The sequence below is a fragment of the Lissotriton vulgaris genome, chromosome 7 (genome assembly GCF_964263255.1).
Source record: "Lissotriton vulgaris chromosome 7, aLisVul1.2, whole genome shotgun sequence".
NCBI classification, from domain to species: Eukaryota; Metazoa; Chordata; class Amphibia; order Caudata; family Salamandridae; genus Lissotriton; species Lissotriton vulgaris.
In genome coordinates, this window is record NC_141695.1 from 1441364963 (window position 1) to 1441387763 (window position 22801).

At 44.6% G+C, this 22801-nt stretch overlaps 1 protein-coding gene across 2 annotated transcripts in view; it reads left to right on the forward strand.

The window, feature by feature from the left end:
• The window catches only part of MYBL2 (MYB proto-oncogene like 2), a 244799-nt gene that overhangs the window by 164648 nt on the left and 57350 nt on the right, over window positions 1–22801 (forward strand). For both annotated transcript variants that reach the window (XM_086932256.1, XM_086932255.1), the window contains 4 exons: window positions 15560–15967; window positions 17100–17239; window positions 17423–17522; window positions 21956–22069. In XM_086932256.1, the coding sequence (XP_086788382.1) occupies window positions 15560–15967; window positions 17100–17239; window positions 17423–17522; window positions 21956–22069 (762 nt within the window). The remainder of the gene's footprint in view (window positions 1–15559; window positions 15968–17099; window positions 17240–17422; window positions 17523–21955; window positions 22070–22801) is intronic.

Here is a 22801-nt window from a genome sequence, read left to right on the forward strand (position 1 = left end):
CAAACGAGAACGCAAAATGCCAAAGCTTCGCCGCCAGGTTCCCACACCCGCAGTCTCAGGGCAATGCGATATGGATGAACTGGTCAGGCAGATTTGCGTACGCTTTTCCCCCAGCCCCACTCATTCCGCTGGTGGCGCGCAAACTGCGACAGCACTCCATGACGCTCATCCTGGTTGCTCCAACGTGGGCACGGCAGGCTTGGTACACCACGTTCCTGGAACATTCAGTGGTGCCTCACCAACGGCTATGCCTCACTCCCAGCCTCCTCACGCAGAGCCATGGAGACATTCAGCACCCAGATCCTCAACAATTGAGCCTAGCGATCTGGCTCCTGAGGTCCTAGTTTGGCTACCTCAACTTGCCCCCTGAGTGTATGAACATCATCAGAGAGGCAAGGCTGCCTACGACCAGGGCGTGCTATGCAGCCAAATGGAAACGGTTTGTCATTTACTGTTCCAACAATGACATTAATCCGCTAGATGCATCCACGCAAAACATCATATGTTACCTACTGCATACGTATCAATGCAACCTAGCGTATAGTTCCATCAGGATACATTTGGCTGCTATAGCCGCTTACCTTCAGAACAGACAGCATCTTTCACTCTTCAGGGTGCCTGCCATCAAGGCCTTTTTGGAAGGCCTTAAAAGAGTGATTCCTCCCAGACACCCTCCTTCGCCTGTCTGGAATCTAAATATCGTTCTCACCAGGCTCATGGGGACCCCCCTTTGAGCCTCTCCATTCTTGTGAGATACAGTTCCTTACTTGGAAAGTGGCCTTTCTAATAGCCATCACATCGCTGCGAAGAGTCAGCGAGCTTCAAGCCCTCACAATTCAAGAACCCTACCTGCAAATTCATGCTAATAGGGTGGTGCTGCGCACCAACCCCAATTTCATTCCAAAGGTGATCTCGCAGTTCCACATTAATCAAAACATTGAACTGCCAGTTTTCTTTCCAAACCCTGACTCCGTGGCAGACGGAGCACTGCACACCTTAGATGTCAAAAGAGCTCTCCTGTATTACAGAGACAGGACAAAAGACTTTCGCAAAACTAAACAACTGTTCGTTGCCTTCTCTCCACAACATAAAGGCAACCCTATTTCCAAATCGGGTATAGCCAGGTGGAAAAAGCTAAACGCACTTTAACAGTTCCCCCAAGAGCCCATTCCACACGCAAGCTAGGGGCATCCATGGCTTTCCTGGGTAACATTCCTCTAGAGGATATATGTAGAGCAGCCACATGGACCACCATACATACATTTACCAAACACTACTGCGTAGATGTACACTCCAAACAGCAAGCTGCTGTAGGACAGGCTGTTCTCAGAACTCTTTCAGACTGCTGCAGCTGGCACGGGCAACCGCCGATAAGGAGGTAACTGCTATTTAGTCTATGCACAGATATGAATTCAGCAGCCTACATGCCTCGAACGGAATATGCTACTTACCAGTATGCATCTGTTCTTCGCATGTAGGGTTGCTGACATTCATATCGCCCACCCTCCTCCCCGGTGCCTGTCGCAGCTATAGCACTCAGAATCATTCTCAGGCATGGTCATCACTTATTGTATTACACCATCTCTGCCACAATGGCGAAAAACAATCTGAGGATGGAGAGGATGCCCATGCGCACTGTAGTCCAGGGGAGGAGCCACCTATCTCGTGATACTTCGAAGACTCTTCCAGAACAACATCATCCGGACCCAACACTAGGCGGCGATCTATGCACAGATATGAATGTCAGCAGCCCTACATGCCAAGAACAGATGCATACTGGTAAGTAGCGTATTCCTTGTACTGGCTAACTCCGAAGAGTGACTACACCCCGGCCTGGCTCTCTCTAGAGCGGAGACTGCTAGGGGGAATGGAACCCGTAGCCCTGCTCACGGCAATGAGGCGCTTAGTTTGAACCTGTAGTTAGAGGTGAGGTTCCGCGGAAATCATTTTTGTGGACTGGCGCTTACGTTCCCTGATCAGAGTTTGACTCGGAGCAAGAAAAATAAAAACACACAAGGGCATAAGAAAAAGGAAGAAATGGGGAAAAAAAGTGACAAAAATCCCCAAATTTGCAATGTAGAAGTTAAAATATAGCTTCAATTCCCTAATTAATTAGACATTCCTGTACTCTCTTTTGGTAACTATGTGGTGGCAGCATGTATTGGTGGATTCCCTGTCCGTCCTATATTGTTAGACACGGAACCACTGTTTCCTACTACGAAGAACAGTTCCAGTATGCAGTTTAAAGCTGTAAAATGTGGGCAGCCCTTGTTTTCAAAATCTCTACGGAACAGTCGGCACTGAACCTCAAATACAAGCCCCCTAAGTACAACACATGTTTAAATGCTGAACTTCCAACCAGAGGGAACCTTGTACATAGGAGGTCTCCTGTATGACTATGTTCTGAGGGTTCCAAATCTATCACATATTTCAGAAAATTTCATCCTTATCTAGGCTTATAATTATATGATGACGATAAAGAAACTAATCCACGCTTTAAAAAGCACGGGACTGCCCCAGCACAAACAATGGGCAGAGCCATCCCTCCCCTCGTAAAAAATACAACACTGGCTACTTGTACCTTCCTGAATTCAGCTTGAAACATTTCCACGAGTTACCATTTAATGTATGAAAGTATTCCTGGAAATATAGAACTTATCAGCTCTCAAGACATGAACCTGATATAAACATTCGCTGTGCCCCCCACAAGCACCTGATCTCAGACACAAGCTCTGCATTATCTAACTCTTGCTTTAAGAGATGAAACAACCTATTATTTTTTTTAATATAATCTGAGATGTTTCAGCTTCCGACTTTGAACGTATTCGCCTCTCCTGAATGTTTAAGTTATCACCTTCCTCTGAATGTGAGGTCCTTCTCAAGCACAGGTGTACCCGTGTCCACTAGATACCCACAAGGTGCCGAAACCACTCATCTGGAAACCATATGGAACACACTTGTGAGTTTTGCACTTTTTGCGACAGTCACAGTGCCACTTGCCCGAACGATGTATGCCATAGGCTGGCGCTGTCAGCAGCGCTGTCTCCTATGGATCTGCACCTCACAAGCTTCCACTCTTTTTCAAAGTACAACAAAAACTAATACAAAAGAAGACTGAGTCCTGGGGAGGCAGCCATGCTTGAGACTCAGGCTTTCTAATAGCCAATCAATTACTTTTGATTGTCAACACAGCTTGTCATTGGCTGTGAGGGTGGGGCCTTTTAGGCATGCACTGCTCTCTGCCTTCGGTACGAGCAGGGATCCTGTAACACTGCCAGCTATTGTTACATCCTGAATGAGCAGCCTATCAGCTAAAGTGCAAAGACAGAAACTTCTGGAACTAATCAATCATACGTTTCTTTTAACTCGCCCCTGCGGTCACGGAAAAGCATGGAGTTGAAAAGTTATTAAAATCATGACGGTCTCTGGTGAGTTCCCCATGACGCAGTTTCGTGTTGTTTTCATCATCTCCTGTCCACACTTTATTTGAAATGATTCCCACATCTCTGTAGTGAAACAAAAATATACGCTCCTCATATTTTGAGTGAAGTTTATGGGATTTATTCACCCAGGTAAACTTAAAGTTTTGCGTAAGTTTACATTTTTTGGGGGGGGGTATTCACAAACTTAGAGCTTAATTTTGCAAAGAGTAATTTTACATCTGTGAAGACTCCCCAGCCGTGGAGGAGAACTCTGCACATAAACACACATATCGAGATAGGACAGGCCTAGCTTTATAGGGCCAAGCAAAAGTGAGGTGGCCGCGCGCCGCCCGTGATTGTGATCAAAGACAGATGGCGGCGTGCGCTCAAGCTTCAGGCCAGTAAAAGCCTCTATTGGCACTTTTAAAAGCCACACTTACTAAATGTCTTGAAGAGACAGCTTGCGCTTTCTCAAGCGAGACCTAAACATTTCCTAGATCATATTCTTGCATGCGTAATATGAGGCAGCGTACGGACAGATGGCCTAGAGAAGTTGTGCCTATTCTGAATCTCCCTACATCCCATAAAAATTAATGATAGTCTAGATGTATGTGCAGAGGATTATTAGATGTGCCTCTACGTGGAGTATCATTCCAAGCACTGAGGGTAAGCTCCATGTCTTCAACAATAGCCTTACTAAGTGCAAAGCTCATATTGGAACTTTACTATTTTCATAAAGAGGAGTTCTGAGGGAAGTGTCCTGTGCTGCTCGTGTTGCATGAATGGTATGTTAATACCTGTGTGATTGAGCTTCTTCAGGAAATTACTGAAGTAACCAGTTCGAGATGTTTTTAATATAAACATTGAGCACATTTTTGTACCAATGCATAAATAAGTGGCATTGATTTCTCTTTTAAAGAATATATTTTTTTAATCACAGTGAGCCGGCCTGCAGACCCATTTAGCACAGACCATACCCTTGCATATAACCCCAGCAATTAATGTTGATTCGGGGTTAGAAACGACTCATGCCTCATCAACACAGTCAGGGCAAAACAGAGTGGTTTCACAGCAGAATCAGCAGTCCAAAACCGCAGCAAGGCAGTAGGGCAGGGGGGTTGGGGACGGGCAAACAATGTAGAGACAGGAAAAAATAAAATGGGGGAGGGAATAGGGAGGGGCCAACTGGAAGGATCGCAGAGGAGGAGAGACAACAGCCTGCAAATGCACTAATATTGTAGTTCTGTCTTATTAATATAAACAGGTTAGTGGTATCCATTCCCAGTTTTTTCCTTGTGTGTGTATATATATATGTGTATATGTGTGTGTATATATATGTATATATATATGTGTGTGTGTGTGTATATATATATATATATATATATATATATATATATATATATATATATATATGTATGTATGTGTGAATGTGTGTTTATATATATAATTACATTACCTACTGGCGGTCGCCAGTAGGTAGTTATAGTTAGGATTTTTTTCAATGTTAAATCTCAAAATTCTATTTGGAATAACTTTTGCGCCTGTTGACGAATCTGCCTGAAAATTTCCTCAAAATGGCCTCGTCGAGCTCCGGTCCTTCCCTGAAAGTTTGGGGGGGATGCGTCAAGCGGGGGCCGAGATAAAAGGGGGTCCCAAAACGCGTTTTCCCAATGTTAATTTCCATAGGGCGGTCGACCTCACTTTTAGCCCGAACGGCTGAATGGATTTACACCAAACTTGGCAAAATTGTAGGGACTGGTAGCCCGATGTGCCTTTGCTATGTCTCAAGATATGTGCTCCAGTGGATTTTGAGTATTTAGGTTCAAAAAAATATATAGATCTATAGGCGCGCCCCGGTGAGCGCAACGGGCGTGCTACGCGACTTGCGCACGGAAAGCTGATTGGCTCACAGGTGTCTGTAAACATTCGAAACAGTCTGGAGCGGCCGCCATCTTGTGTCTCGGTAGGATCGAGACACAAGAGGTGGCATAAAAAAAGGGAGAAATGACTATAAGGGGAGGTCGAATTTTCCAGGCACTACTTGTCCCAAGAGGCCAGGGGCCACGCCCACAGGGCAGGACTATATGTAATTGAAGTGCAATGGAACAGAACGAACAGTTGGCTCATACCACACAACCATTGAGAAAGGGGATTGGAGTCCCAGAAACGCGTCTGGTGTTTGTGCAGGAACTTTGAAGCTGTTGGTGCGCCGCTATTCACAAGCAGTTGAAGTCCAAATAAAAGGAGCTATGAATTTTGCCTGTGGATTCCTTTCTTAGAGGGCAACCTGTCGAATTTATATATTATATATATATATATATATATATATATATATATATATATATATATATATATATATATATATATATATACACACACATAATACGATGTGCCACTTTGCCAAGTGATCAACTCCTCCTTTACTTCGGCGGTGGTACCACAGGCTTGCAAACTAGCCAGGGTGGCCCCCCTGCTGAAAAAACCCTCCCTTGACCCCACTAAACCTGAACACTTCAGGCCGATATCTCTCCTGCCCTGGGCCGCCAAAGTGGCAGAGGCCCACATTAACAACACTCTTGCGTGCTTTCTCAATAGCATTTTGGATTCCTCCCAGACGGGCTTCCGCCTGGACATAGTACTGAGACCGCACTCCTGGCGGTGTGTGAACATCTGCGGTCCATTCTGGATGAGGGTCAAACCGCGGCGCTGATCCTGCTTGACCTCAGCGCCACGTTTGATACCGTCTCCCATCAGATCCTTCTGCGCCGCCTGGAGGTGGCAGGGGTAGTGGGCCTGGCCTTGGACTGGTTTCGTTCCTTTCTTGCAGACAGGGCGTTTCAGGTCACATCGCCCCCCTTTCTTTCTCAGGTCCATCTGAGCAAGCAGGGGGTTCCTCAGGGCTCGGCCTTGAGCCTCTGCTTGTTCAACATCTATGTCCAGCCTTTGGCGAGAATAGCGCGTGAAGTTGGCCTGACCTTGGTGTCATATGCCGACGACACCCAACTGGTGGTAGCCCTTTTGGATGGCGGGGTCTGTGGCCCTGTGCAGTTCCGGACTGGGCTTGAGGCGATTTCTGAGTGGATGACCAATAACTGCTTACAACTTAATGCCAGTAAATCTGAAGTGTTGTTGGTGGGTAGAAACCAGGACCTTTGGAGCACGCAGTGGTGGCTGTCATCTATGGGTTATGCTCCAACCCCGAAGCCAGTGGTAAAGAATCTGGGGGATTTGGCTTGACTCCACCTTGGGGTTTCAGGATCATACAAAAAAGGTGGCTGGCACCTGTTTTGGTCTCCTACGTGGCCTTAGGCCCATCCTGTGTTTTTTTTTTTTTATTCTGCTACGCGCCAGTTGATAGTTCATGCCACTTTCTTGTCACGCATAGACTATGCGAATATCGCTTGCAGAGAGTCCAGAATGCTGCGGCACGGGTCCTGCTTAGGCTCCCTAGATTCTGCTCTACTTCGGGCGCCATCAGGCGACTCCACTGGCTGCCAGTGCAGAAAAGGATCGAATTTAAAGCACTTTGCCTAGCGTTTAAAATTTTCAAATTTTCCGCCCCTGAGATTCTATCGAAATTGTTGACCCCTTACATTCCCAACCGCCAGCTTCGTTCGGCGGAGCAGCTGTTGGCTTTGGTCCCCCGTGTGAAACGTGCTAGAGACGGGGGGAGGTCCTTCTGCTTTCTGGCTGCGAGGCTGTGGAACTCCCTTCAAACCCAGATCCACCATTTGGATGATTTGTTCCCCTTCTGTAAGGCCATTACAACTTTTTTATTCCCTTGTTAATAGTGTCGCTGCCTCTGCTTTTTGCCTCTAGCGCCGGGACGCCACTTTGATGGGGCAGCTGCGCGCTTTATAAAATTACCTAATAATAATAATAAAAATAATAATAATGTGACTAGGTGGAGGATGCCAGTAACTTGGGCAGTGGGGGCCAAACTGTATCCCTCGTGAAGTGTGATAACTGCAGGTTTGGAGCACCTTCTCTGCCTACCAGACTCCCCAACACACTGGTGAGCAGCAGGAACATGCCAGCATCTGCAGAGACGGGTGATGCTATGCCTGGAAAGTGGGTTGAGGTATGTGTGCTTTGATGGTGATTTCAACCAAGTCCAGCTGCAGCAGCCAGCCTTGTTGTTTCTTCCGCACCATGCGCATTGAAAGTGAGGAAGGGCTTTGTTCCACCCAGCGCATGAGCTGCTATTACACTTTTCCCAGGTGTGGGTGCAGGCTTGTCCGTAGTGCTTGCAAGGGGACAAATGACACCTAGAAGGAGTCTTTTGCCTTACATGCCAGAATTAATCAACACCCGAACCATGAACTCCGATGCGAGGTCAAACTTAATGTTGGCTGCTCCTTAAAGTGGTTGAGACACTCATGTTGGTTCTGGGGGTTTGCAGATAGGATATTACATTTAATTCCCATCATAATCCATTTAATTCCCATCATAATCCTTTTGCTGAGTGCATCACACATCGAGCAGAACAAAAAACACTGACAAATGTAATTTGTCTCAAGATCAAAAAAAGGTTGTCTATGCCATTCCTCTTATCGTGGAGTCACAAGAATAGCAGAGGCTGCTTCCCGCTACGTTCTGTTGAGTTTATAGTGGGAAATCCATTTGTTGGTTTGTAATGCCTTCACACACCCTTTCAGGTGTCATGCTTCATCATATGGGCTGCTCCTCGTTGAGTCGGCTGTGCAATACCCAACGGGCTCACCTCAAAGAGAGGCACTTCATCGGAGATCTTTTTCCAACAGCCGTAAGGTGAAGTGCCGGGTGTGGGCCCAGAACTGTGTAGATGTGTAGTGGTGAGTTTAAAATAGGATTGGGGAGTACCTGTCATGATTTTTTTTTTATTCTGGGATTCTCCTATCCTAGTTAAAAACAGTGAACAGGGCACTCATTCGAGTGTTATGTCTTTATGTGGAGTGTCCTTTGTTTAAAGATTGTTGGTCAACATGGTTCTCGTTTCCAGTAGACTATACTAGCAATTGTTCAGGACCGGGAAAAATAACTATCTACACTAAATATTACTTCCGGACTCGGCGGATAGGGCAGGTCGTGGGTGTAACATAATGGTGAAAACCTCATGCACACATAGGAACTAAGCCTTATGCGTGGGGAATGTACTAAATAGGGTAGTTCCAGGTCGCATCAGGTACTTTTTGAATTAAATCAATTCACTAATGTGTAATTCTCATAGTAGTAATATTTAGTGTAGATAGTTCTTTTTCCCGGTCCTGAAGAATCGCTAGTATAGTCTACTGGATGCGAGAAACGTGTTGACCAACAATCTTTAAACAAAGGACACTCCACATAGTCATAACACTCGGATGAGTGCCTTGTTCACTGTTTTTAACTAGGATAGGAGACCCCCAGAGTAAAAAATTCATGCCAGGTACTCCCAATCCTATTTTAAACTCTCCACTACACATCTACACAGTTCTGGTCACACACCCGCACTTCACCTTACGGCTGTTGGAAAAACATCTCCGATAAAGTGCCCCTCTTTGAGGTGAGCCCGTTGGGTATTGCACCGCCGACCCAACGAGGAGCAGCCCATATGTTGAAGCATGACACCTGAAAGGGTGTGTGAGGGCATTACAATCCAACAAATGGATTTCCCACTATAAACTCAACAGAACGTAGCGGGAAGCAGCCTCTGCTATTCTTGTGACTCCACCATGAGAAGAACTGCATAGACAACCTTTTTTTTTGATCTTGTAACCCCGGAGGCCCCGTTTATGCTGGACCTCCCACTCCTTATGGAGTGGAAAAAGCCCCCACTGTCCCTCTTTTGTACACCAATTTCATTTGTCTGCCACCTGGCTTCTCTAAAGACGCAGGTTGCCCAAAATATAGCACCTGCGAGATCTTTTAAAATTCTCTGTCCGGATTTCTCTTGCAGGTAAGTCATTTTATAGGGGTGCGAGGTGAACGGGTTGGAGAGGTTTAATTCGCCCACTGAGGGAAATCGACTCTTGCTGCAACTCTCAAGCCACGCTAGCAACAAACACTCCCCTAAGCGCTACAGAGGTGAACGAGGCACTATTTCAGTAGGCAGCATTTTATATACAAGCAATCCGTCCAGGCAATTACATTTCGAGCATTTGAAACCTTTTTAAACGTATTTGACTCAAGTCACAAGTTTTAAAACCACTGCAAACCCGTCAGCCCAAAAAGCAACTTAAAAAACAAACATTTCCGTGATGCGGCATGCAAATTAGTTCATTAACTGCGTGTGAAAGTGAGACATGGCCATCTGAAATGTAAATTAGCAACCAGAAAGGATGGTACTATACATTTCACTAGCGCAGAGGTCACTTTAAAGATTAGGCGACAAAGAAAACCTACAATTCGCCGTAATGTAATCTCTGCTCCTAAGCAGAAGAGTTTTTAGTGCTTCACCAAAAACGTGTGCATATCCTGTACAAAAATAACTGTAAGGGAAATGAAGTCGCCATTTAGCAATGTATTCTAGAGAAATGTCTTAACGCAGCATAGGGAATTTACAATAAAACAATGTCTAAATAGGGAAGCTTAATCCATAAAATGCAAAGTTAAAGAAACAGAAAAAGCAACGGAAGCTGTGTTGCAACGGGCACAAAATAAGATCGTTTAAAACAAATGGAACTTATTGACAGCATGCATAAATTATTTAAATTTCAAATACCTCCTTGTTGCGAGAGCACTCTGTCCTTTAAATTGGAAGGGGAATTGTGATTACTCTCCGAGCCATATGGAGATAGGCAGAACACTGGGATCTGTAAGCTTTTTTATTTTTTCAGTGGCCGCGAGGCTCACTGAGAACATCAAAGCGCCCGCAAAAATGCTCCAAAAGCCTGCAGGCGGACAAATGGTGCGTTCGCCGGGCGCACGTGCACTGTGCCTGATCCGCCTGCAGACTTTGGGAGCAATTTCTGAAGCCCCACTAAATATCACGCGATAGCTCAGCGAGACCTAAAAAGGGAAGATGATGCACAAAATAAAAACCTAAACGAAGATTGTGTGTAAATAAGAAAAAGAAACCAACTAACTCTTAACTGAAAACATGCAATGATGTCATACACAGTGCAAAAGGGTGGCCAAACTATTGTTCAAGAATTGATGTAAATGGTTGTCATGTACAATGTTGTCATCTGTGATAGCACATGCAACGCGTGAGTTATGGTTTGATGTAGATGTATAGGCATTTATATAGCGCACTACTTACCCGGAGGGTCCCAAGGCGCTTCGACCCCTGCGAAACCCTTCCTGGCTTCCCTGAGAGATGGTCCCTTAATGGGTATCTCCAGGGTGAGACCAGGCATCCCCGGCGGTCTGGTGGGGCCGTTAGTGAGGATGAGGCAAGCTAATGCCCAGAGTTGCCGAGTGTGATCGCTGATCAGAGTGGGCACCGAGGCGAGAGAATTATCGAGTCCGCTGACCCTAGTCCAGAAACCTGCCGCGCCGGGAATCGAACCCTGGCCCCGGGCCGTCCTCTGCTCTCGGCACCTTGAACCATAAGGAGTAAATTTCAGGAGGTTTACAAGTTGAGCCAGAACTGTAAGTCAAGTCAAGGGATTTATATAGCGCGCTACATACCCATAGGGTCTCAAGGCGCTTGAGGTAGGGTGGGGAATTACTTGTCGAATATCCAAGTTTTAAGTTGCTTTCTGAATGCTAGGTGGTTCTGAGTAAGGCGAAGGTGAGTGGGAAGTGAGTTCCAAGTTTTAGCTGCCAGGTAGGAGAAGGATCTACCTCCCATGGTGGTTTTGTTGATGCGAGGTACAGTAGCAAGGGCTTGGTTGGAGGATCGTAGCTGACGGGAGGGGGTGTAGAAGGACAGTCGTGTGTTGAGGCATTCGGGTCCAAGTTCGTAAAGTGCTTTGTGTGCGTGGGTTAGGAGGCGGAAAGTAATCCTCTTATTTACGGGGAGCCAGTGGAGGTTTTTCAGGTGACCTGAGATGTGTTCTTTACGCGGGATGTCTAGTATGAGCCTGGCTGAAGCGTTCTGGATGGGTTGGAGTTTTTTCTGGAGTTTTGTGGTGGTACCGGCGTATAGGGTGTTTCCTTAGTCCAGGCGGCTCGTGACCAGTGCGTGGGTGACCGTTTTTCTAGTTTCGGTGGGGATCCAGCGGAATGTTTTTTTGAGCATGCGAAGAATGTTGAAGCAAGATGAAGAAACGGCGTTGACTTGTCTGGTCATCGAGAGTGAGGAGTCCAAGATGACGCCCAGGTTCCGTGCGTGGTCCGTCGGGATAGGAGCTTTTCCAAGGGCCTCCGGCCACCAAGAGTCATCCCAGGCGGAGGGGGCGGTGCCTAAGATGAGGACTTCTGTTTTGTCTGAGTTCAGTTTCAGGCGGCTGTGCTTCATCCACTCGGCTACTTCTTTCATTCCTTCGTGTAAGTTGGTTTTGGCGGTGTTAGGGTCTTTGGTGAGTGAGAGGATCAGTTGAGTGTCGTCAGCGTAGGAGATGATGTTGAGGTTGTGTTGGCGAGCGATGGCCGCAAGGGGGCTCATGTATATGTTGAAGAGGGTGGGGATGAGTGACGATCCTTGTGGCACGCCGCAGATGACTTCAGAGGCCTCTGACTTGAATGGTGGGAGGCGGACTCTCTGGGTTCTTCCGGTGAGGAACGAGGTGATCCATTCCAGTGCTTTTCCTTGGATTCCGACGTTTCTGAGGCGCTGTAGAAGGGTGCTATGACAGACTGTGTCGAAGGCAGCGGAGAGGTCGAGGAGGATGAGGGCGACTGTGTCTCCATTGTCCAGTAGAGTTCGAATGTCGTCTGTTGCAGCGATAAGTGCAGTCTCAGTGCTGTGTTTGGCTCGGAAGCCGGACTGTGAGGAGTCGAGGGATTTGTTGGTTTCGAGAAAGGTGGCGAGCTGGTTGTTGACAGCTTTCTCGATGACTTTAGCCGGGAATGGAAGAAGCGAGATGGGGCGGTAGTTTTTGAGTTCGGTGGGGTCAGCTGTGGGTTTTTTCAGAAGGGCGCTGAGTTCTGCGTGTTTCCAGCTTTCCGGGAAGGTGGCGGAGTTGAGGTAGCAGTTGATGACATCTCGGAGGTGTGGTGCTATGATGGAGTCTGCTTTGTTGAAGATGTGGTGAGGGCATGGGTCAGTTGGGGATCCTGAGTGGATGGAGTTCATCAGGCGGATGGTGTCCTCAGTGGAGATTGGGTTCCAGTTGTTAAGGATGTTCAAGGGGGGTGGAGGTCCTGCAGAAGGTTGGGTGGGTTCGTCTCCGGGTCGGTTGTCGAAGCTGTTGTGGATGTCTGCAATTTTGTTGTGGAAGAAGGAAGCTAGGGAGTCGCAGAGGGCTTGGGAGGGGGTGATGTCGTTGGAGTTGGCTGATGGGTTGGTAAATTCTTTGACGATGTTGAATAATTCTTTGCTGTTGTGGGCGTTGTTATCTAGTCGGTCTTTGAATGCGGCTTTCTTGGCAGACCGGATTAGTTGGTGGTGTATGCGGGTGGCGTTTTTGAAGGCGTCCTTGGTGCTGGTGTTTGGGTCTTTTTTCCAGGCCTTCTCGAGGGAGCGACAGTTTCTTCGATTTCTCAAGATCATCGTTGAACCAGGAGGCGTTTTTGCTGCCTAGTTTGATTTGACGTTTTTTCAACGGTGCTAGGATGTCGGCGCTGTTTGGATAGCCATTGGGTGAGGTTAATGGCTGCTTGGTCGGGGTTTGAGGAGTGGGCGGGGGGGTTTAGAAGAAGCGATGAGGAGATCTGGTCGATGGTGATTTTGTTCCAGTTTCTTCGCAGGGTGGGTTGAGGATGGTTGTGGATTGTGGTCTTCTTGTAGATAAAGTGAACGTGTTGAAGCCAGCTCCAGAAACCTACTCAAAGGCAGAGACTAATCCGTGATTAGGACTTCAAAAAGCTACAGATGATTATGCAATTAAAATAGTTATTTTGCAGCTTTATGCATAGCACCATATACTTTTAAGGTTTGACCCTGTGTAATGTAACTGGTGCTCATTTAAAACGCTCCATTGCCCTTGGGCCAATTGTGAGCTATATAAAACTAAAAATAAAAAAAGATCTAAATTCTTTCACAAGGCCACATAAGAGGCCTCTGTTGTGCATGCTTTGTAGAATGTGGTTCTGTAGGCCAATAATTTTTTACTGATATTCCACATAGAGGCTGGCAAAAAAATAAACCCTTGTAAAATCTAATGACCAACTATTGTAATTTTAAATCCCTGTCCCTGCATAAAATGATCAAATGATTGTTTGACACAGTTGGCCGCATGAGGGAAACTGTAGTCGGATGGAAGAATGATATATTGTGCGGTCCTCCTATGTTGACGAATATGTGCAACAAAATATTTCTTGCAAACATAGGCCCAATAAATGTTTAAGCCTAGTTTTCAGATTAATTAAAAACCCTATAAAGTAAAGGGAGGAAGCTATCTTGCCTGCCTCCAAGATCATTTTGCTAAATTCTAATTTGTCACAGACTATTTCCTAGCATATCAGAAAAGTGTTTAATTTCACTAAAGACTGTTTCTAAACTTTCAAGAAATTGCTAATCCGAAATTTTCATGAAGTCCTCTTTTGAATGAATATCAATTTTTGCCAAGCCGATACCCCTATGCTTGTAAAGGATGATTAGCTTCTTTGCGGAGAGTGATTGTAACAAACTTGAGTTAATCTTATCTCAGCAGTTTTGGAAAAAAAAGACCAGAATCAGTTTCCATTTGCGCCCTTCATTGTGGATTTTCATTTCTCAGGGGCACACACTTGTATATAATACTGATACAAATGTATATAAACTCCGGCAAGAATTGCACATATATATGTGATAGATCTTGCATTAGTTTGCTTGCTCATTTGATCTTTCACTTTGTGTTTGCTTTGCTTCGCATCACTTGTGTCTTTGTAATGTGTTGTGTAATGTTCAATGTAAAGTGCTATACAAAGTTACTTGAATAAATACACAGTGAGGCTTTTGGCTCACAGGGATATTGGGCCTGTATGGATGAATGTGCAATCCATATCTCAGGCATTTTTAACTCTGGAGACCCAGCACTTCTCTTGTTGTAGGACCGCTGAAGGAAGGATTTAGAACATGGAAATTTAGTTTTGCTTTCTTATTAGTGACTGGGGGAAAAACCCTTGCCACTCTGATTTCAGTCAAGGAACAAACCCTGAAGAGGAGTGAAATTTGAGTGAGGTTTTTGGTTTTAGTATTGTACCCAGAATGCAGTGAAGGATAAAGGGGGAATAGAGACGGTGTACAGGGAGGCGGATGGAATAAGGGTAGCTAATAGAAAGTAACTATTCACACTTTAATTCTTCGAGACCTTTGTGTCACCTTTTGCACCCCTAGCAGTCTAAGTCAGAAAGAAAACAGCGACAGTACTTTGAAAGATGCTGGTACCCTAAAAGGTGCTATAATTCGTTCAGTTGTCCTTTTTTAATTTATTTTTTATTTTTTAGTCTTTTACCATGATATGCGTACATCTGAAGGCTTCATTACAGCAGAACAACATACAAAATTATGGAGTAATAGACCTCTAGCTATGCACGGTTTTATTTTGTGTGAACCTCTCCAACCCTCTTTACCTCACCCCACAAAAAATACAGTTAAGTACTCTGCTGATATGATCGATCACTTCGATAGAGGTAGGGGTCACCAGAGTGACCACACAGTACGTGGGCTCATCTCCTCATCACGCCCGCCCTCCGCCAAACCTGGACCACAAGACTAGTGTCTTAAATTTGAGAACATGAGCACTCATGCTCCCAGATTTTTTGTATTGAATGGTTTGTATTTAAACAATGCATGTCACCAAGTTTTTTTTTTAAAGATCTATACACAATTATTGGTTTATTTTGCAGAACCCTGTTGCTCTTCTAGTTATGTTGGTACATTTGTATAACATTGTATTTTAGGGTGATATTATATACTGTAGGTTGGGTAAAAACTATTTTCTTCAAAATATGAGGTAGCCTGTCTTGGTGCTTTCAGTTGTCGAAAAATATAAAAGGGAAATTTGTGGTGTGGCGCTGATTAAATTTAAGTGACTCCCTATAATGAAAACTGTGTTGCTTCAGAATGTGATCTTGCTTTGAATGCAGTGATGGCAACCCCAATTTATACATCTATATTTGTATTTTCTCATCTGAAATGTCATTGGAAGGATCCTGATGGATGGTGTGATCTAAGTAACTTCGACCTGCCAGAAGACTCAGTTGCAGGTAACAGCAGTGGAAGTTGTAGCAGTAGTAGCAGCAGTGACAGCAGCAGCCCCATTAGGCGAACACCTCCAGCGCGACCAGCAGCATCTCTTCCCAATGTGACTGAATACCGCTTGGACGGCCACACCATCTCGGACTTGAGCAAGGCGAGCAAAGGCGAGCTGATCCCTATCTCACCGCGCCCGGACCTTAGCTTTGGCACCCCACCCTCCCTCCTGAAGCGGCAGAAGAGGAGGAAGGTGACGCTGTCACCAGTCACAGAGAACAGCATCCTGTCTTCAATGGAGGCCAGTAACAGCATGACACCCAAGAGTACCCCTGTGAAGGTGCTGCCGTTCTCACCATCCCAGGTACTGTCCCCATTCTGGTAGGGGTGGCGGGGTATTGGCAGCAAATCCTTTTACACGTCCATATCATGCACTTCATGCTGTTTCGTTACATGATACCCCAAACCACATTTGGTGGGACCGTGCCACAAGCATGCGAGCCAGGTTACTAGAGGACTCCACATCTCCAGGAACGCCACTTTCCAGCTCTGTGTTTTTCATTCAACAGACTCATTATAAATGGTCTTGCATTAGTGGAGCCAAGTATGAGATTGATATTGTTTCTAAATGGAAAATCCAGGGCTGGAAACATTATCTTCATCCCATAGGTGGCATGGACGATCATACTTAACTCCTACTCTCAAAGGTTTTCCTCTACCTGATTTCAGTGATTTGTGCTGCTTTGCCATGACCACCAGTTTAAAAGTGTTTGTTTTTGAACCTATGGACCCTCGTCCTCCTAAAGCCGTGCTATTCTACTTTAACAGTAGGCTTTGTCGACTATTCTTCCTAGAGAAAATATTAAATGGTTCTTCATTTGGCTGGGCTATCGGTCCAAAGAGAATTAACTGAGATCCTTTTTTTTTTTTTTATCTATCCTTCCTACTCCGACCTGCTTTAAGCCATTGCATTTTACAGTATTCCCTCTCCACTCTAGGGCCTTAAATGTTGCTAAGAATTTAAAGGCGAAGCAAAATTTTAAAAAATCCCTGAAGCAAAGCTGTATCTGTGAAGGTGCCAGGTGCTCCTTATGGCATGGCCACATTACTTTCCCCCTTCTGTTATCTAATCTATTGCAGCCAAGGATTGGGGAGAGTGGAATTTTTTTTATGGTTGCCCCTTTAAATTGTCCAACAGGTTTTCTTTTGTGGAATCACACCAACCTACCCTTCCTAGTGCTGATGAATCCTGTTGGTTAATTTCACGCTAATCCAGTACCAGTATTTTGCAATGCTGTAGTAGATAAAATCTAACTGCAGTATGGTACACTCCAGAGTGTAGACCTCCAATCTCATTGTTTCTCTTGTAGAATCACCCCTAAGCTCAACGTGCGTTCATTCTGGTATCATTACCCCTGCACCTTTGATTTTTAAATTCTGGTTTTAAATTATTCATGAGCATTTAACCCTGAAGTGTTTATTTTTTTGCGTTACAGTTTTTGAATTTGTGGACCAAACAAGATGCACTAGAGCTGGAGAACCCGTCACTAACATCCACACCAGTTTGCAGTCAGAAGGTGATCGTCACTACCCCTCTGCACAGGGACAAGACACCACTTTTGCAAAAAAACTCAGTGTAAGTCCTCCAGTCCCGCTGGTTTAGGTTAGCTGAATAGAAAGATCCTGTGTACGGCACATAAAGTTAAGAATGCCAGATTTACATTTTCCCTACTGTTATTGCAGATATTTATTGTGGACCAACATGTTTTTATTTTCTCTCCACTTCCTGACCTGTGAAATGTCCTGTGTCTGCTCTTAGGTTTATCACACCAAACCATAGGTACGTGATGGAGAACCATCCTCATACACCCACACCGTTTAAGAATGCCATGGAAAAGTTGGGCCCGCTGAAGCCACTGGTATGTCTTTAGTGGTGGGTAGGGGCTTGCGTGTTAGCACCCTGGGGTTGCGATCAGTGGCATGTGGAATGAGTAATTGATTTATGGTTCGAGAAATGGATACCTTGCTGCTGGGGCATGAATGGGGATCCCTACTTGTCAAATCACCTCTGTGTTACTGTCATACAAATAGGGTTATCATTTATCATCTTTCCAGTACTTTAGAGCAGTTTCTTGTGTCCCTCTCTTTTCTAGTCTCCTTCTTTTTCATTCTTTTTAGAACCATTCAGTAATTAATTTGAGCCGGTGAGAGCCCTGGCACTTATTTTTGGGAACCAGCACTTATTTTTCCACATCATTTAGTTACTGTGCTCAAGAGAGGGAATTGCACAGATCAGAAAGACTGAGGAAGAGAAAGACAGCAAAAAGTTTCAAAAGGCAAAATTAGGAACCTGCAGGAGTGAGATAGGGGAGGGAGTGTCTGGTAGCATATTAAAGTGGTATAGGTGGTTTTACAACTACCAGTCTTGGTATTCCCTGCGCCAACGTTCAAATGCTCTGGCCGTATAATTATCTGCAAACTACAAAGAACTAAAACGAAAAGATGTTTTCTTTAAATTAATGAAAGTGAAACCATCTTAAAAACTGAAAAGTCAGTGTGCATCCGTAATTTGCATGATGAAAGATAAGCACCCTTCACGCAAAGAAAGCTAGTGGCAGGCAGGGATTGTACGGATGCACTTTTCAAAGACCTCTTTATAGGCTTTTTTGTATAAACTCCATATGCACTAATTGGAATACAAATGTTAATGTTTACTTTTCTGGAGTAAATTGTTGGTCAAACAGTGCACAAGAGTGTGACCTGTGATTTTAAGATTCTGTGGTTCCAGCGTTTATCACATAATTAGAGATTTGACATATTTTCTACATTTGCAAAATAGTTTTCAAAAAATGTTTCATAATGAAATGGATAAACTGTACTGGAGTAGAATGTGCTGCATACATTTTTTTACTTCGGATTTTGCAATAAAATCTAGAGAACCTGACCGCATAATTTAAGACTACCTTGCTGCATTATTCTAGTTGCCCTGACTATGGAAAAGTTCTAGGGAGTGGCTTAGGGATTATCAAGATGATGATAATTATGAAACCTGTATTTCACAGGCAGCCCTGAAATTTGTTTTCCCAGCTACCTGTGAAGTATGGGTTTTTGCACAATTTCATTTTGTTGTATGAAAGCACCAACATGTCGAATACAAATGTATAATTTTCTGTCAATCATACTGAGTACACTTAGTAGTTTGCGCTACTATGAAGCACTACAAAGTTACGGTTCATCACTTGACTCGTATATGATTGTGCCAAGTTTTAGTTCCATACGGAAGTCCAACGTTTTGTCCAGGTGTAAGTTGTTTCCATGTGCGATCTGCCTTGACAACTAATCATCCAGTGTGAACAGTGTGGATAAATTTTCCCCTTACTTTTGCACCCCTTTACATATCCTTTTCCACATGCAAGTGTCCATAACTGACTTGCTTTGTTGATCTAGTCATCTTAGGACCTAAAGCCTTCGACACAGTCTGCCACAACACCCTTTTACAACGCCTCAGAAACATCGGAATCCAAGAAAAGGCACTGGAATGGATCACCTCGTTCCTCACCGGAAGAACCCAGAGAGTCCGCCTCCCACCATTCAAGTCCGAGGCCTCTGAAATCATCTGCGGCGTACCACAAGGATCCTCACTCAGTCCCACCCTCTTCAACGTATACATGAGCCCCCTCGCGGCCATCGCCCGCCAACACAACCTCAACATCATCTCTTACGCGGATGACACTCAACTGATCCTATCTCTCACCAAGGACCCCAGCACCGCAAAAACTAACCTACACGAAGGAATGAAAGAAGTCGCCGAATGGATGAAACAAAGCCGTCTGAAACTGAATTCAGACAAAACAGAAGTCCTCATCTTAGGTAAATCCCCCTCTGCATGGGACGACTCCTGGTGGCCGGAAGCCCTCGGAAATGCACCCACCCCGACAGACCACGCACGGAACCTTGGCGTCATCCTGGACTCTTCACTCTCAATGAACAGACAAGTCAGCGCCGTATCCTCCTCCTGCTTTAACATTCTTCGCATGCTCAGAAAAACATTTCGCTGGATCCCCTCCGAAACAAGGAAAACAGTCACCCACGCTCTAGTCACGAGCCGACTGGACTACGGAAACACCCTCTACGCAGGTACCACCGCTAAACTCCAGAAGAAACTACAACGAATCCAAAACGCCTCAGCCAGGCTCATACTAGACATCCCACGCAACGAACACATCTCTGGTCACCTTAAAGACCTCCACTGGCTACCCGTCAATAAGAGAATCACTTTCCGACTGCTTACCCACGCACACACATCACTCTACGACATCGGACCAGATTGCCTCAACTCTCGACTGTCCTTCTACACCCCCTCCCGCCAACTTCGCTCTTCCAGCCAAGCCTACGCCACTGTACCTCGCATCAACAAGACCACCATGGGAGGCAGATCCTTCTCATACCTGGCTGCCAAAACATGGAACTCACTCCCTGCTTACCTTCGCCTCACCCAGAATCACCTAGCGTTCAGAAAGCAGCTTAAAACGTGGATATTTGACAAATAATCCTCCTCCCCTCCCTAAGCGCCTTGAAACCCTCTGGGTATGTAGTGCGCTATATAAATGTTATGACTTGACTTGACTTGACTTGCTGCCGATGCCAGTTCTATGGATCTTACATATTCTGGACGGTAGGAACCACCTCGAAGAGGATTATTGTATGTCATCCCAAGCTTCGAAACATGTTGACACCTAAAGGAGAATACACACATTACGAGCGTGACCTCTCCGACCACACTTTTTTTAACAATACCAGCCTATGACCAAATAAAGTTTTTTTGAACCCATAAGGCCAGGTATTTTTTAGCATCACTTTCTCATCCACCCCTGACCCTTTTTTCACTCGCATCAAATACACCTCACATAGCACTTACAAATAGTAGTGCTCCTGCGTAGTCAACAGTCGCAGCACGCCCCGTCCCGCAGCAGGGCGGGAAGACCCCGATGATGAAGCATGACACAAAGGGCCCTTTTGGTGTGTGAGGGGTATTTTAACAAACATTGGGTATGCCTTACATTTCTAGACATACAATAATCCTCATCGAGGTGGTTCCTCTTGTTTCATTAAATTTCTTTGGGAGGATGTATCCACCACAGTATTCTAAGAGTACTACCTCTTTACTCCCTAATCTTTGATTTTGGTTTATATTCTGGACGGTAGCACGTAGTTTGAAAGTAAAAAGGTGCACATACCTAATCAAAACTTCACTGTAGGTGTTCTTGCCAGTTTCCCAGGAGTAGTGATCTGTCCTAAAGGGGACGGAGTGTGGTAGGTTAGGAAGTGGAGTGGATGCTTATGTTAGACTTTCTGGCCCTAGGTGGGGGTATTCCTCTCTCCTACCAAACCATTACATTGTTGGTAGCCCGTTTTTGATTTACTTGAGGCCAACTGTGAGGTTGCAAGGGGTCTTAAGTGGCAATTCAGTGTTGTACATAATTTTGTCTGTAACCAATTCACTTAGCTATTGGTGTGGCTCTTTTTGAATTTTGAGACATTGGAGAGCAGCAGCTCTTCTTTACAATGCTGTTAAGTTGTCATGCAGTCGGTTTAAACATATTTGTGCTAATTAGTTCTCAGTAACTTGTGCATTTTGGATACTATGTAGGACTTTGCACTCCTGATCTGCCAGTTGTAATGCAGCGTAGTTGGACAAGGTGCTTGAGGAGGTGTAGGCAGAAGTAACACATTCCACTTTATTCTCTTATTTGACTTTCTCACTTAATTATATCTTGGAAGGAACCAATAAGCATCGATCAAAATTTCAACTTTTACTCACTAGGAAGAAACACCCATTAAACCATTCCTATCTGTTGCTATCATTTCTTTTTCATACCGTCTTGGAAAAAAATGATGCAAGGAAAGATTGGATGTAGCCTGAAAATGCGTGGATTTAAGAAACTTCCGCATGCATCACTTCTTCACTCTCCAAGTATAATTGTTGGGCAAAGCACATTTAATCTTACCTATACCAAAGGCATCTCCTTCTACATTTATTAATCAACAGTTCTTAATACATTTTAATTTATGCATTGACCTGGCCCTCTTTTTTTTTTTTTTTGCCTTTTTCTATATTCCAGAGTTTTTCATGTGCCCATCCTTGTCCATTGTAATTCTCCTTTACAATTTCAACCATGGCACACACCACTAGCTGGGAATATGGTGCTTGGACTGATTTATGGTTCGTTCATCTTAGTTTGGTAATGGAGTAATTGTAAGAAGTCAGAATGACATGCTGTTTTGTCTTCAGAATTAGCTGGGTGTTGTGTAGACCTTTCCTAAATGTCCAGTTTTCTCATCCTTTTCTCAGCCTCCAACTCCCCACTTAGAGGAGGACCTGAAGGAGGTGTTACGGAGTGAGGCTGGCATAGAGCTGGTCATTGTTGATGAAGCGAAGATGGGAAATCATAAACGGAAACAAGCAGTGAGTATTTTGTACACATTCAAGAATAGTGCATTTATACAATTGATTTATATTTTGTTGTATCTTTTTGTTAATACCCTGAAGTTATTCAGTTTGCCAACTACTAGATGACGTTTGAAACAATTTGACTGGAAATCTGACCTATTCAGCTTCATGAAGGGCCAAATGTCCAAATTGTACACTCAACAGCACATCCTACACAGCTTTTAACCAATTTACTTAGTGTTTTTTTGGTAGCAACTGTGCATCACACATTCTTTCCCTGCACCTCATTGTAAAGAATGTTATACATCATTATAAACTGTTTTTATGGAGATTTGTAAAATCATATTCATTCAATGCTACTTTCCCTTTGTAATGTTAGTCGACATTTTGCTTCTCTGAACAGAACCGAAAGCTGATCTGTAACAGATATCTTGTGAGGTGCAGTTGGCAGCCCTTTTACCAGTAACTCATCAGGTGGTCCTTATGGACATCCATGTGTGGGTAAATTGCCCCCAAAAATACATCAACCATCGGGCTGCTAATTAACTTTGAAGGCTTCAGTCATGCTGAGCTAGCATGCCATGATCTAGATTTATTGTTAGTTTGTGGACTCACTAATTGTAAATTCACCAATCTATGATCTGACAACTTCATGATACGCTTCATGATTTGCTTTGGCGTACCTTAAACAAAAAATGTAGCCCACTCCAGTTCCTCTTCTCAAGTAGATCTCTAATATGATTGATT